This window comes from Macrosteles quadrilineatus, unplaced genomic scaffold (genome assembly GCF_028750875.1).
Source record: "Macrosteles quadrilineatus isolate MER2022 unplaced genomic scaffold, UCM_ALF_1.0 Scaffold_1__1_contigs__length_201487025, whole genome shotgun sequence".
Classification (NCBI taxonomy): Eukaryota; Metazoa; Arthropoda; class Insecta; order Hemiptera; family Cicadellidae; genus Macrosteles; species Macrosteles quadrilineatus.
The window spans coordinates 37,846,687-37,860,860 of record NW_026542594.1 but is presented as its reverse complement, the minus strand read 5'-3'; the positions used below and the strand labels follow the sequence as shown (position 1 = coordinate 37,860,860).

At 34.5% G+C, this 14,174-nt stretch overlaps 2 protein-coding genes across 3 annotated transcripts in view; both read left to right on the top strand.

Annotated features, from left to right (window-relative positions):
* The window catches only part of LOC128983530 (uncharacterized), a 29,058-nt gene continuing 14,884 nt past the window's right edge, over window positions 1–14,174 (top strand). For both annotated transcript variants that reach the window (XM_054402834.1, XM_054402833.1), the window contains exons 1-3: window positions 1–102; window positions 10,129–10,286; window positions 13,815–14,037. In XM_054402834.1, coding sequence (XP_054258809.1) covers window positions 10,141–10,286; window positions 13,815–14,037 — 369 coding nt within the window. In that variant the 5' untranslated portion in view covers window positions 1–102; window positions 10,129–10,140. The remainder of the gene's footprint in view (window positions 103–10,128; window positions 10,287–13,814; window positions 14,038–14,174) is intronic.
* Window positions 2,232–2,750, top strand: LOC128996161 (uncharacterized). Its single transcript, XM_054421302.1, has one exon. The coding sequence runs from the start codon at window positions 2,232–2,234 to the stop codon at window positions 2,748–2,750; it is 519 nt and encodes a 172-aa protein (XP_054277277.1).

The following is a 14,174-nucleotide window of genomic DNA, read 5'->3' as shown; positions in this document are numbered from 1 at the left end:
GTTTAATTTAAGATGTATTGATGAGATGTCAGTGATAAGATTTGCTCATTTTAAGACCTGAGCAAGAAAGGAGATGTCTTTAGAACAGTGAACGTCTCACTGGTAAGCTACCTTTGATTGCGATTAAGTTGTAACTATTGTTACCATTATACATGTTGGTCTGTTAGGTTTTATTGTATTTAAGTGGAAGAAATATATGTATAGAATTATAAATAAACATATTTGCGTATTAAGTTAAATTTTTAAGCAATTTTCTTGAAAAAATTAATTGCTAAAACTCTTGACATGAATAAAATTAGTTTTTGAGATTGTTGAAAATGTATAGTAACGATATATCCCCTAAGCCAGTAAAAAACAATATATTGCCAATTCCAATATGCATTTCAAAATCATTCCTATATTGAATGTTTACAAAGAACAAAAATGGCATAAACAGTTCAAGAAATAAAGTGATACAAAACACCATCCTTACGATTTAGGAGTTTTCAATTTTAAATCCATCTTTAATTCCCTTGAGTTTGCACACTTTTACAGAATATTGATGAACAAAGTTTGCGTTTAGGCGTGCAACACAAATATTTTCATTTTACGAGGAAACCAATAAAACCACTTCAAAGAGTAACAAAACAAGTAACTGCGTATGCAGCTTGGTATGAAGAGTATTGGCCTTTTGTGTCTACAACACCGGCATTTGATAAATATATACAGGCCGAGAAGGAAACGGAAATAGAAACTGTACAACTCTAGGTTGATGATGATGATGATTGTTAAGGACTAGTGTGAAAAGGGGGATTGGTATTAATTGTTCAGCCTGATTTTAGAGTTTTAATTCATTAATGTATTGTTAATATTCTACATAGCCAAATCATACATAGTATTATAACTTAAATTTTCCTAATGGGTTTGTGAACAATACGGTATGTAAGCATCTTTAATTTTTCTAATATTATTATAAATGGCTTGTAGTGTCATAGTATTTGTTTTATAACAATGTGAATATAGACTACGCTTTTTCATGTTGTGTTGTATGATAGGTTAGTTATATTGCTATAACAAGTAACCCCAACGACTAAGTTTTATTAATTCAGATGCATACCGTATGTATTTTTTACCTAAACTATACTTTTTTGTTAAAAACCCATCTCCCTAGTGTTTCAATTAACTGTTTGAGATTTAAAAATTTTAATAAAAAAAAACGTATAGTTTGTTGAGCAAAAAAGTAGTTAAATAAACGTGTTTCAGTTACAGTAATCCGCCAAGGTATTTTTTTAGTTAACTTCGCAATTCGGTTCTGTAACAAAATAAGTATAAAGGAACTAACAACTTCAATATCCTTACTATGTAGGTACTGGACTGTACTTAAAACTGGAGATTGCTTTAAAAAGCAACAACATGCTCAATGAACTGGAGAAATCAAATCCATCCCAAAACTCCTCTACCCAAATATTTATTTTACTAAATTATGTGCACCAATGTGCGTGGAATTAGAACATAGTTAAACTCATAATGACTGAAACTAAACATTCTTACCTAACTCTTTTTAATAAATTGGGCTATATTGAAAGACTTTAACCAAAAAGGATTACCACATAAACCAAAGGCGGGCCTTTAGATTGAGGTTGAATTCAAGTGTTTTCTTGATGAGTTTATTAATTATATCATATTTAAATCTGGGATATCATATTTTAGTCGGTATTTAAAAGTTAGTGTGCTGAAATTTTACACCGAATTCCACAAAACATGATTACAAATTCTTTTTATCAAATAGTTTAGGGAATAGAAGATATGTAAATGTTGCTATGTGTTCTAATTAAATGTATACATGACAAAGTATCTGTTGAGATAAAAAATGATTTACTCAGTCAGTTACAGCTGTATAATGTAATTCTGGGTTTAAGTTGTTATGTAAACAAACTATTAGTCTATTAAATGGTTCTTTAACAGTTCTTACTTTTCTTTTATCCCACTAGCAAAATCAGTTTATTACAACAGGTTATGGTGGCCCAGACTCGCAAATAACTGTGTTTATTTATTGGATTTGTTAGTAGGATGTATGTGAAAGAAACTGTGATTGATTGTTATTTGTCTTGAAAAATCTTGTTCAGTTGTCTTCAAGTATTTTGTCTACCATGGAAATTTCTAAAGTTTATGTAGTTGATAAACTGGAGGGTCAATCCAATTGGATAGATTGGAAATTTCAAGTAGTCATACAGTTTCGAGTTCATGGTGTAATGGAAGCTGTTGAAGGAAAGCTTGTATACCCTGAGAAACCAGGTGAAGATGAAGATGCCTCAAAGATGGACAAATATCAGAAACAGGTTGATGTACTTGAAAAGAAAGAATTTTTGGCACAGAATATCATTGTTTCGTCTGTTAGCAGTCAAGTAAGACAGCTTATAAATATGTGTTCAACTGCACAGGAAATGTGGGGGAAACTTTTGAGTATTTTTGAACAGAGAACTGAACAGAGACAAGACCGCTTGTTTAATGAATTCTTTGGAATTAAGGAAAAGGACTCACTTGACAGTGTAGTAAAACACATAGCAAAGCTGGAAAAACTTTGGGTTGAGCTACAGGACGAAACTTGGAAAGAAGATAAAGTTAAGCTTCCTGATTCATTATTCCTAAATAGGGTGTTGAATACGTTGCCCTGTGAATATAGTGAATTCATTAACGCTTGGGAGTCTGTACCGAAGGATCTGAGGACACTGTCATTATTGAGAGAGAGAGACTGTGTACGGTTGAAATGAGAATGAAGGAGCGAGAAGTTGGAGGTGTAAAGGAGTCTAATGCTGCATTTTACACTGGTTCAAAACATAAAACTTTCTCACAACCTAACTCTAACCGTGTGGAATCAACATCAAGCATAATTACCGTCAGTGATGTTGGGGCTGAAAATAAGAAAAAGAAATGGAGACCTAAATGCTTTTCATGTAACCAGCTTGGTCACATGAAGAGGGATTGTCCTAATGTCAGTCACTAAAACCTGGAAGTGCTTTTGTTGGACATTGTGATCGCTCACAAGAATGCATCGAAGAATGTAATTGGATTGTAGATTCTGGAGCTACGCAGCATATGACAATGAACAGATCATGGTTTGTGACGTATGAGGCATTTTCAAAAGTTAAGCATGTTGGAGTTGGAAATGGTCAAACCATGGAAGCACTCGGCAAGGGAAACATAATTGTAGAGATGATTGTGGGAGGAAAATGCCAGAGAAATCATTTGGAAGATGTTTGGTATGTTCCTGAAGTAGGCAAGAACTTATTTTCAATTTCCTCTACGTTGGACAAAGGTATAATTTCTACTTTCAGCAAGGACAAATGTAATTTTTTCAAGAAAGGTGTTTTGGTTGCTCAATCACATAGAAAGAATGGATTTTTCATTATGAATATGAAAGTTATTCCTATTAAAGATGCTGAAGCTCAAGTTGCTTTGAGAGATGATTTACAACTGTGGCATGAGAGATTAGGGCATCAAAACAAGCGATATGTTTTGACATACCTAAAGAAAAATGGTATTGAATTCTCAAATTCAGGTACTAAGTCTGAGATATGTGACGCTTGTGTTGTTGGAAAAATGCATCGGTTGAGTTTTGGTACTCGCAAAATACTTGTTAATCAACATGGTGATCGCATAAATGCTGATGTTTGTGGCCCAATGCCTGTGTTATCAGTTGGTGGCAATCAATACTTTGTTGACTTCAAGGAGCCTGTGGAACAAAACAAAAAGTTTCCTACAACTGAAACCAACTCTTCAACAACTGCAAGTTTAGCTGACGAAGAAGGACAGAGGTATAGTTTCAGAGACAGGTCAAAATTGAAGCCTCCTGTGAAAATTGCTGATTGTGCCCTTTTGACATGTGTTGCAGAACCTACTAAGTGCAAGGAAGCGGTGACATGCAAGGATTCTCATCATTGGGTCAAGGCGATGGATGAGGAAATAAAGGTGCTCAGTCCGGTGTTCTGGTGTAGTAAACGTCAGAAATGTGTAGCTTTGTCAACTACAGAATTTGAGTTGATTGCTGCAGATTGCTGCAAGTTTGGCTGTAGGGGAAGCAGTGTGGCTCAAGAGAATACTTCAAGATGTAAGGATACATGAGCAGCAGTTTTCTTGTCTGAGTAAAGTGTCATTTTTTAGGGGAAGTGTTGAGAAAAAAAATGATTTACTCAGTCAGTTACAGCTGTATAATGTAATTCTGATTATTATAATGTTAGTTTGTTTAAGTTGTTATGTAAACAAACTATTAGTCTATTAAATGGTTCTTTAACAGTTCTTACTTTTCTTTTATCCCACTAGCAAAATCAGTTTATTACAACAGTATCATACACAAATCTTGTTTCTTCATAATATTGCCAAACGGCTTAATCATTTTCAAAATAAACTTATCACACACTTTTTAAAAAATTTTTATATTTCGGCATTAGCCTTCTTCAGGAACAAACACAATAACAAATAGAAGTGTTTATCACTCTGAATCATATGGTTTTAGCAAAAATCCAAAATACATATAATTTATGAAGAAATAAAAAAGAAAATGTTTTGATAGAAAGAAAGAAAAAAAAATTTATATATATATATATATGTATATATATACTATCTCAAATTTAGACCGGAAGGTGTTTTAGATTTAAGTATTAATTGATGAGCTTGCTCAAGCTGTCTTAATTTCAAGTCTGGTGCGTCTTTTGCCAATTTTCTTATTCCTTTTAATGAATAACATTGTTCAAAATTTTGAGAATGCTCTCTCGCATGAATAGCCACAGGTTTTTGTTTATCAGGATGGTTTACATCATATCTGTGGCCATTCATACGAACTCTTAGAGCATTTGTGGTTTTGCCAATGTAGTCTTTAGGACAATTTTTGCATGAAATTTGGTAAATTACATTAGTAGACTCACAGGTGATGTTACTATTTATGTTATAACATCTTTTTGTTTGCCTGCTTGTGAAAGTTTTTGATGGGATGATTAATTTGCAAGTGGCACATCGTGGTTTGTTGCATTGATTACAGCCCGAAGGTTTTGCTGAGGGTTGGGAAGTGGGAGGTAGTTTGGGTTTTGAAAGAATGTCTTTTAAGTTAGGAGCTTTTTTGAATATTAGTCTTGGGGGTTTGGAAAACAAATTATGGGTCAGAGGTGAATTTGAAAGAATATTATGTGCCACTCTTAAAACATTATTAACTTTGTAAAGGCCAGGAAAGTATTGGGTGATGAATTTTGGATCTTTCTTGAAATTATCTGTGTTAGGATTTTTTGAGCTTCTTATTTGACTGTCTATTAAATTTTTAGGATAACCTCTTCTGTTAAGTGAATTGCTGAGTTTTTCAATATAATTTTGGTAATCACGATTTTCAGAACAAAGGTTTTTTGCTCGTATTGATAGGCTTTTTGGTATGGATTTTTTAATGTGTGCAGGATGACAGCTTGAGTAAGCTAAGTAATCCATTGTATTCGTATCTTTTACATGGATTTTGGATTTTAACATACCATCTCTAACAAAAACCAGAGATGGTATGTTAAAATCCAAAATCCATGTAAAAGATACGAATACAATGGATTACTTAGCTTACTCAAGCTGTCATCCTGCACACATTAAAAAATCCATACCAAAAAGCCTATCAATACGAGCAAAAAACCTTTGTTCTGAAAATCGTGATTACCAAAATTATATTGAAAAACTCAGCAATTCACTTAACAGAAGAGGTTATCCTAAAAATTTAATAGACAGTCAAATAAGAAGCTCAAAAAATCCTAACACAGATAATTTCAAGAAAGATCCAAAATTCATCACCCAATACTTTCCTGGCCTTTACAAAGTTAATAATGTTTTAAGAGTGGCACATAATATTCTTTCAAATTCACCTCTGACCCATAATTTGTTTTCCAAACCCCCAAGACTAATATTCAAAAAAGCTCCTAACTTAAAAGACATTCTTTCAAAACCCAAACTACCTCCCACTTCCCAACCCTCAGCAAAACCTTCGGGCTGTAATCAATGCAACAAACCACGATGTGCCACTTGCAAATTAATCATCCCATCAAAAACTTTCACAAGCAGGCAAACAAAAAGATGTTATAACATAAATAGTAACATCACCTGTGAGTCTACTAATGTAATTTACCAAATTTCATGCAAAAATTGTCCTAAAGACTACATTGGCAAAACCACAAATGCTCTAAGAGTTCGTATGCATGGCCACAGATATGATGTAAACCATCCTGATAAACAAAAACCTGTGGCTATTCATGCGAGAGAGCATTCTCAAAATTTTGAACAATGTTATTCATTAAAAGGAATAAGAAAATTGGCAAAAGACGCACCAGACTTGAAATTAAGACAGCTTGAGCAAGCTCATCAATTAATACTTAAATCTAAAACACCTTCTGGTCTAAATTTGAGATAGTATATATATACATATATAAATTTTTTTTCTTTCTTTCTATCAAAACATTTTCTTTTTTATTTCTTCATAAATTATATGTATTTTGGATTTTTGCTAAAACCATATGATTCAGAGTGGTAAACACTTCTATTTGTTATTGTGTTTGTTCCTGAAGAAGGCTAATGCCGAAATATAGAATTTTTTAAAAAAGTGTGTGATAAGTTTATTTTGAAAATACACAAATCTTGATACGAAATAAGATTTTTTAACCTATTTTGGCTGCAGATAATGTTGTAGTGAAGAATATTTAGTAGAAAAGGTATCTAAATTATTTAAGTTGATTTAAATACAATATTAAAGAAATAGAACAAGATTCTTAACTAACGTGATAGCTCCAATACAATAGCCATCGGCAATACCTCTTGGATAATAATGTTGACTCCGTCAACAATGCGGGAATTGAATCCTATGCTTAGAGATGACATTATCTGCACCATGTTTATAAGGGTAGTGTACTGTTTGAGAGTTTACGTAATATTTTATTGATTTGGGGTTTATTGTATACTAGTGTACATGTTGCTCGAATTCGAGCAATAACAAAGTATTACAGGAGTTATTTCAGATGGAATAACAGTCATATTAACAATGAGTTTAAAAGATCAACTCAAATATTACCGTTGTGTAACTCAGACCCTGTTTATCTTCGTTATTGATAAACCTAAAGCATTCCGGACGGTTCTCTCCTTCTCAAAATGCCTCACTGTCCAGGCAACACAGGTCATTAATAGAGGGCAAATTGAGAACGAAAAGTCGTTTTGGGGTAGTGTTAGGGCGCATTTGTAACCTAATAGTGTCCAGGTCCAGGTTCAGACTGTGATGAGTTAAGCCTTTTACGCGCCACTGTTCTGCTGCGGTCGTTATAACGATTGCGCTTCCTGTCTATGTTTCGTTGTCGTTGCGTCAGAGACATAAGGAATAAACAACAAATAATAAACAAATTATAGCTACACAAAACAACGATAAATGCACAAATTTAAGTTACAATCATGCTAACACAATCCATCATAGCGACACAAAACAACGATAAATACACAAATTTAAGATACAACCATACTAACACGATCCGTCTTGGGGGTTATGTTTACACAAACTCAAATAGTAAATAAATGTACTCAATGTGTTTCATTGAATTAAAAAGTAAATAACAGCAATAAAATTATACAGCTGATCAAAATGTAAACAATTATGTTCTTCATAAGGATAACATGGGAACTTTCAAAGCCACTGGGGCAGAGCCCAAGGGACTTTTTCAAAAATGTAAGGTCAGTTTGCAAATCTACGCGACACGCTCTTTCCAATGAGACGTCAATGGATAAAATCGGTTAAGAAATGGCGGAGGAGTTCAACCGACAAACTTTCGTGTAGCGTATTAATTATATAGATTTTAAATTAACAGCTGTTTCATTAAAAAGTATTATCCACATGGACAAAATGTAAACAAATCTGTGGAGGGATCTTTAAGGGCTTCTGGGGCAGAGCCCTAACGGGATTCACTTAGTTTTTATTTTGGTAACTCATCTAGGGACCAAGACCTTTCTTTGGACACCTCTACCAAGTTTCTACGCCCAGTCGTTCTCTCAAATTCATGGAGACAAAGTTTCCAATTAAATATTTAGATTCCCCCATGTTAATCTTATGGGAGAAAATCCAACTTTGGTGGAGGATCCTGCCCAAACTAATAAAGATTTCAAAAAACGAAAAAGACTTTGCAAAACTACATATCAGGGCCATTCATTTGACACTTTAATCATCAAAATCGGTCCAAAAATGAGGGAGGAGTTCTGTTTACAAAAATCGGCTTAGCGTTTTATATATATAGATTGCTGGTATTTCTAAAGTTTTTTTTGCAAGTCAAAAAACAACATCTCTGATTCATCCCCTTTAGATTTAAGAAATAGTGTCAATAAACATTGTGGGACAGACTGAATTCCATGTTGAATTTTCAGTACCGTGTGGTATTGTGCCAACCATTGCTATTGCCTATCCCAAACAAAATATATACAAGAATCCAAGAATATATCCAAGAGTTAATTAAAGAGTTAGTTATAACTCTTGGTTTATGATTTCTAAGATTTGACTTTGGCAACGTTTTTGAGTGCTTTAGTTGTAATTCGAATTTGCATGGAAGAACACTAACTCAAAATACAAAAGCATCTTTTTCTTCTTTTTATTAATGGTATGTTTTACGTAAATATTATTTCGGGGCGAATTATCTAGGTGCACTGTTTTACGGGTTCTATAAAGTGTTTTGGAAGTTTGTATAATTGGTTTAGAAATATATTTAGGTCAGGTAGACTATTTGAGACAGGCTGCAATCTATTTGTATCCATGAGAAAATAAATTTTAAATTGAATAACATATCCATGGATTCTTAAAAGAAAATATTGCATGGTTAATGTCAAGTTGTATAGTGATCTATAAGCAGTTTTTTTTCTAAATAAGTAAAAAAATCCACATCAGTAAATTAGTGTCGTGTGATAGCCAGAACAACACGGATATTATAATGTCAGATTCGTACAGTATTTTTTGTAAAGGTTAAGCTGTTAGCTTTAATATCTTCAATTAGATTTAGTTTTTGATAATTTTGTGCTAGCATACTTAAATATACATGAAAATACAAATTTTATAACAGTTACTGTGTCGATTATTGACTGATCCATCCATCCCCAATCCTCAAAACAATCCCCATCTCGACCAAGTAGTCTGTATTGTGGCGTTTTCTATTTATAACAGCGTTGAGTAAAACCTTTGACTTGTTAATGATAAAGTAACTAGCGTCTAGACTGCCAGTGCAACTCCGAGGATCGTGGATCAGAGGCGCTGTGGCATCACCGCACCATGTCGTACGCTTCCGAATCATACCGGCGCATTAGCATAGCTTATCCATCACTGTTGCTGTCAAAACGTATAATTTGTAGGTTAAATTTAAATTAAATATAATTAAACTGTCATAACCTAACCAAACTTGCTGATAATGATAAACTCGAATAAAGGTTTACTAATCGAAAAAATAGCTCTGTTCTAAAAATAAAATTATAAATGTCTCAAATTAAATTTTATAATTTTTTAATTATAAAATTAAACTGTCATAACCTAACCAAACCAACCAAACTTGCTGATATGAAAAAAATTGTTGACAAAAAGTTAGAGCTACCAGCGGGATACGAACCCGGTACCTTCAGATTATCAGCCCGGCACGCTATCCACCTCACCACTAAGGCTCATGACTCTGCTCCGTATCGTTGCAGTAATGGTTGACGTCACGCCATCGGCACGGAGCGGTGGTGGGGGTTTTTCGATCTGATCCACGATCCTAGGAGTTGCACTGGCAGTCTAGATGCTTATGATAAAACTAGACATCCTATCTACATGGACCAGCTGCTGTAGCCTTAATTTCTTACTCAAATAGTAAATAGTTGAATGAGCCACTCTGAGAGCTTTGTTTTGCTGCCAAAATATTAAAACATCTTTTTGTTTTGTTTTTGGTATTATGATATTTGACGTGGCATTAAAGATGCTATATGCTACAGTAAGTAATTCTTTCGTTTTGCCTTGGTTAAAAATTTGGCTTATTCAACGGAAACCTGTTGTACTTGTCATCAGTGCACTTTGTTCTAAAACTGTCATTTCACATGGTAATGAGATGTTAGGTACAACATAATGCAGGTTATGTGTGTGTGTAGAGTTTCCTCCCAATGGTTGTGAAGGCCCAGTGGCTGGAGGGCCTGGAGACTCCATACCTCTGGAACGTCTCCGAGCTGTTACTCCCGAGGGAGCGGACATGTCTCCTGTATAGACTACAGGACCAGGTTAGGAACATCAGCCACCTTACCTTTGACAAGTAGGTATCCACTAGGCCGCTTTGACCAGAGGTGCCCACTGCTGCCCCTTTTAACCCCATAAAACTTAGCTGTCTGCCTCCTTCCCACAATAAAACCAAATGTATAACATTTACCCATAAAGGAACAAAAAAGCTAATAGGCAATACGAATTATTTATTAGAAAAATTCTTTTTTTGCAATTCAAAATTAAGGAGACGATGATATAGTCACGCCATTTTGAAATGATCATGCTTATTAAAGAGAATAAATGAGGGTCTCTTAACCCAAATCAGAAATGGTTATATATAGACCAGTCATCTAAGACATCTATGATATGGTTTTCGAGATTTTTTTAAAAGATTAAAATAGTACAAGGAAATTGAGTTTTATCGACCACCGAGCAGCGAGCACAGGTCTTTTGAAGCTCCAAACTTGGTTTTACATTACTCTTATGTATCCAAACAACATACCAAAAAGTCATAATTAGGAATTTTTGCGAACTTTGCATTTTAAAATGTTTTAAGTGACTAGTCTATATCGGTCAAACAGAAGACCACAAGAGGCGCTACGGGACTAGAGGAAATGGAACTTCTAAACTAAAAAGGAACTTGCTGCCAATTAAACTAGTTTTCCTCTCAAAAAACCCTTAATTATGTTCCACCCTATAAAGATATACTTCCGCTATCATGGCGACATTCATAACATATCCTGTGCTCGTGGCACAATTGAGAACACCACCTATTCCCACGTCCGTGAATCATGGATGTCATCTCCCGTGATCACGGGAATATCTCTCAATTCTCCCACGACCACGAAACACCATCATCGCTCTATGTGAATCCGGCAACATCCCGACACCCCCCCTGGTCACAGGACATCATCATCACCTCCCGTTATTATGAAAATATTTTGAAATTCTCCCGTGGTCGTGAGGTCATCATCTCATCGTATCCCGCTAGAGCAACGATATTAAGAGTATCCTTCATGATTCAGATGAGGTCATAAGATTGTTGTGACAAGCAATGTTAATTATGAAAACCTAACCAAAATAGTGTTACAAGTATTATTTGAATCAATTCAACTAAAAACCTTTTAGGTTGACTCATCAATACTAAAAAAAATATGAATACTGGTAATAAGTTCAAAAAAATTACCCAAAAAAATAATATTGCGCATTTTCTTCTCCCCGGTGTCTTTGGATACCCCTACTGACGTTTTAAAGGGACTGAACCAACTCAGATTGCAAATTCCGATTAATTGAAATGCATTTTTACACATATTGAGAATGCTTTTTTTAGAAGAATACACAAATTTGTTGTCCCACCTCACATTCTACTACGTTAGGCTATGACCTAGAACCGTTATCAAATTACCTCAATCTGACCTAGGGGGATAAGAATTATCTCTTAGACTTAGAAAAAAATCCATTGGTGACTGGCAGCAATTGAATCCGAGAGTGGGGACCGGATACCCATGCTCTGCGACTGTACCAGCCTGCTTTCCTCATTCTGATCCCCAACTGGGGAAACTGCTTTTATTGGGTGTGAAGGGACCACGCACTCTTAAATTATCAGTACAGAAAGTGAAATAGATACATGTAAAAAGAAAAGCTCCAATTAGTCCAGTCAATGAATGATCCAAAAGTAGGTGTAGAGTGCGTGAGCAGGTAACTAAGCAATTCCTTCAGAAACTTGTTCAGGGGGCTAAGGGTATTAACATACCAAAAGTCCTGACTCCTAGGTGGTGAGCCAGGGGGTGGAGGGGGGAAAAAGGGGGGGGGAAAGTACGCATTTTGGGTTTTTTGATTATATCTCGAAAACTATCAACTTTTTGTATACTATAGTAAATTATAAAATTGAAGAAGATTAAATTTTCTACAAGAAAAGTATATAATGTGTTTATTTTGGTTCAACAGATTACGAGTTATAACTTATTTAATTGATATCTTATTAAAATACTCCTTCCATAAGAAATACATGTAAATTAGTATGCGAAATGGGGCGAATCCTATCCGCCCAAAGGAAATATAAATGATATTCTGGAAATCTTGACAAAATTTCCAGTAATTTGACACTTTAATAATGAAATTTTGTCAAAAATTAAAGCGAGGGTGAGCGTTTAAAAATGGGATGATTTAAGGTTTTTTTTTATATTTCCAATAAAACAACACCAAAACTCGACATTTTGTTACCTCGCCCTCGCCTTAATTTTGGATCAATTTTAATGATTAAAGTGTCAAATTACTGGAAATTTTGTCAAGATTTCCAGAATATCATTTATATTTCCTTTGGGCGGATAGGATTCGCCCCATTTCGCATACTAATTTACATGTATTTCTTATGGAAGGAGTATTTTAATAAGATATCAATTAAATAAGTTATAACTCGTAATCTGTTGAACCAAAATAAACACATTATATACTTTTCTTGTAGAAAATTTAATCTTCTTCAATTTTATAATTTACTATAGTATACAAAAAGTTGATAGTTTTCGAGATATAATCAAAAAACCCAAAATGCGTACCTTTCTCCCCCCCCTTTTTCCCCCCTCCACCCCCTGGCTCACCACCTAGGAGTCAGGACTTTTGGTATGTTAACACCCTAAGCCCCCTGAACAAGTTTCTGAAGGAATCGCTTAGTTACCTGCTCACGCACTCTACACCTCATTCCTTGACTGGACTAAATGCAAAATTAAGAAATATAAATTTGAATCTTGGTATTAATTGAAACCTAACTAATATACGGTGAAAACTCAGTTCCCCGTCCTTATCGACACCATATACCCACACACTTTTCAACCTGCATGTTATTTATCTAAACAACAGAAATATTGAATATTTTGGTTATTTATTTCAGAACCTGTTTATTGTAATCTTTTTTAATTGATTTGCCTAAATTAATTCTGCTGCTGTATAACACTTTCGGGAAATAACGTATTATAGAAACGCCTGCAGTTGTAACAGCACTAGGGACAGTTACACTACGATACAAGAAAAAAATAAGGTAGTACAGTAAATAAAATAGTTAGTTATGATTGATAAAATGGAAAAAATAAGTAAGTAAAGAGAAAATAAGTAAAACCTTGTACCATTACATAGGTCAATAAGTTCTCAGATTTATTTTCAGAGACGCGCCCAGCGTGGTTCCTTGAGAAAAGTTAGCTTGTTTTAAAAGTCACCTAGTGATATTTTACTGTATTTCATAGCCTTTTGACGCTCGAATTAATAATTCAAAGATATTATAAATAAGGAACACACATTTTTATGATTATCATTAATTAATTACCTTATCAAACTAAGACAATAATGACTTAAATAAACTCATAAAATAATTAATTGTAATTGCTGCTTGGCGAGTTCAGAATTGTTCTTTAATATAACCACCAACAGAATGGTGCTGACTCCTACAAAACCATTTTTTAATTGCAACAAGCCTAGAAGATTCTGAAAATAAATTCTATTGTTTAAATGATTTGATTATATCTAATGAAAGCCATGCAAAATTTGTAGTTTATTGAGAATCCTACATTTGTGTCCTGGATTTGTGTAGCTTTGTGATAGGCCTTTTGTTGGGATACGAGCTGTTTGCCACAGCCAAGGATGTAGCAACGGCCACCTCTAGCCTGGAAGTCCTGGAGATGGATTTGTTCAAGATGGACATTGTCAGTAACTGTTCCTTCTATAGGGAGATCAGACGGGCACAATGGCACACTCTGCTGGCCAGTCGGTCAGTCTTGCTGGCCAGCATCGGCAAACTGGCAGAGTCTAGGAGGGTAGGTACAACACATCAACTAATACGATTTTTCTAGACATAGACTATCAAAACATTGTAAACAACTGCTCCTTATATAGAGAGATCACACGGGCACAATGGCACACTCTGCTGGCCAGTCGGTCAGTGTTGCTGGCC

Bases quoted from the DNA above. Each gene is read 5' to 3' on its own strand.
- LOC128996161 (XM_054421302.1), top strand. From the start codon at position 2,232: ATGGAAGCTGTTGAAGGAAAGCTTGTATACCCTGAGAAACCAGGTGAA.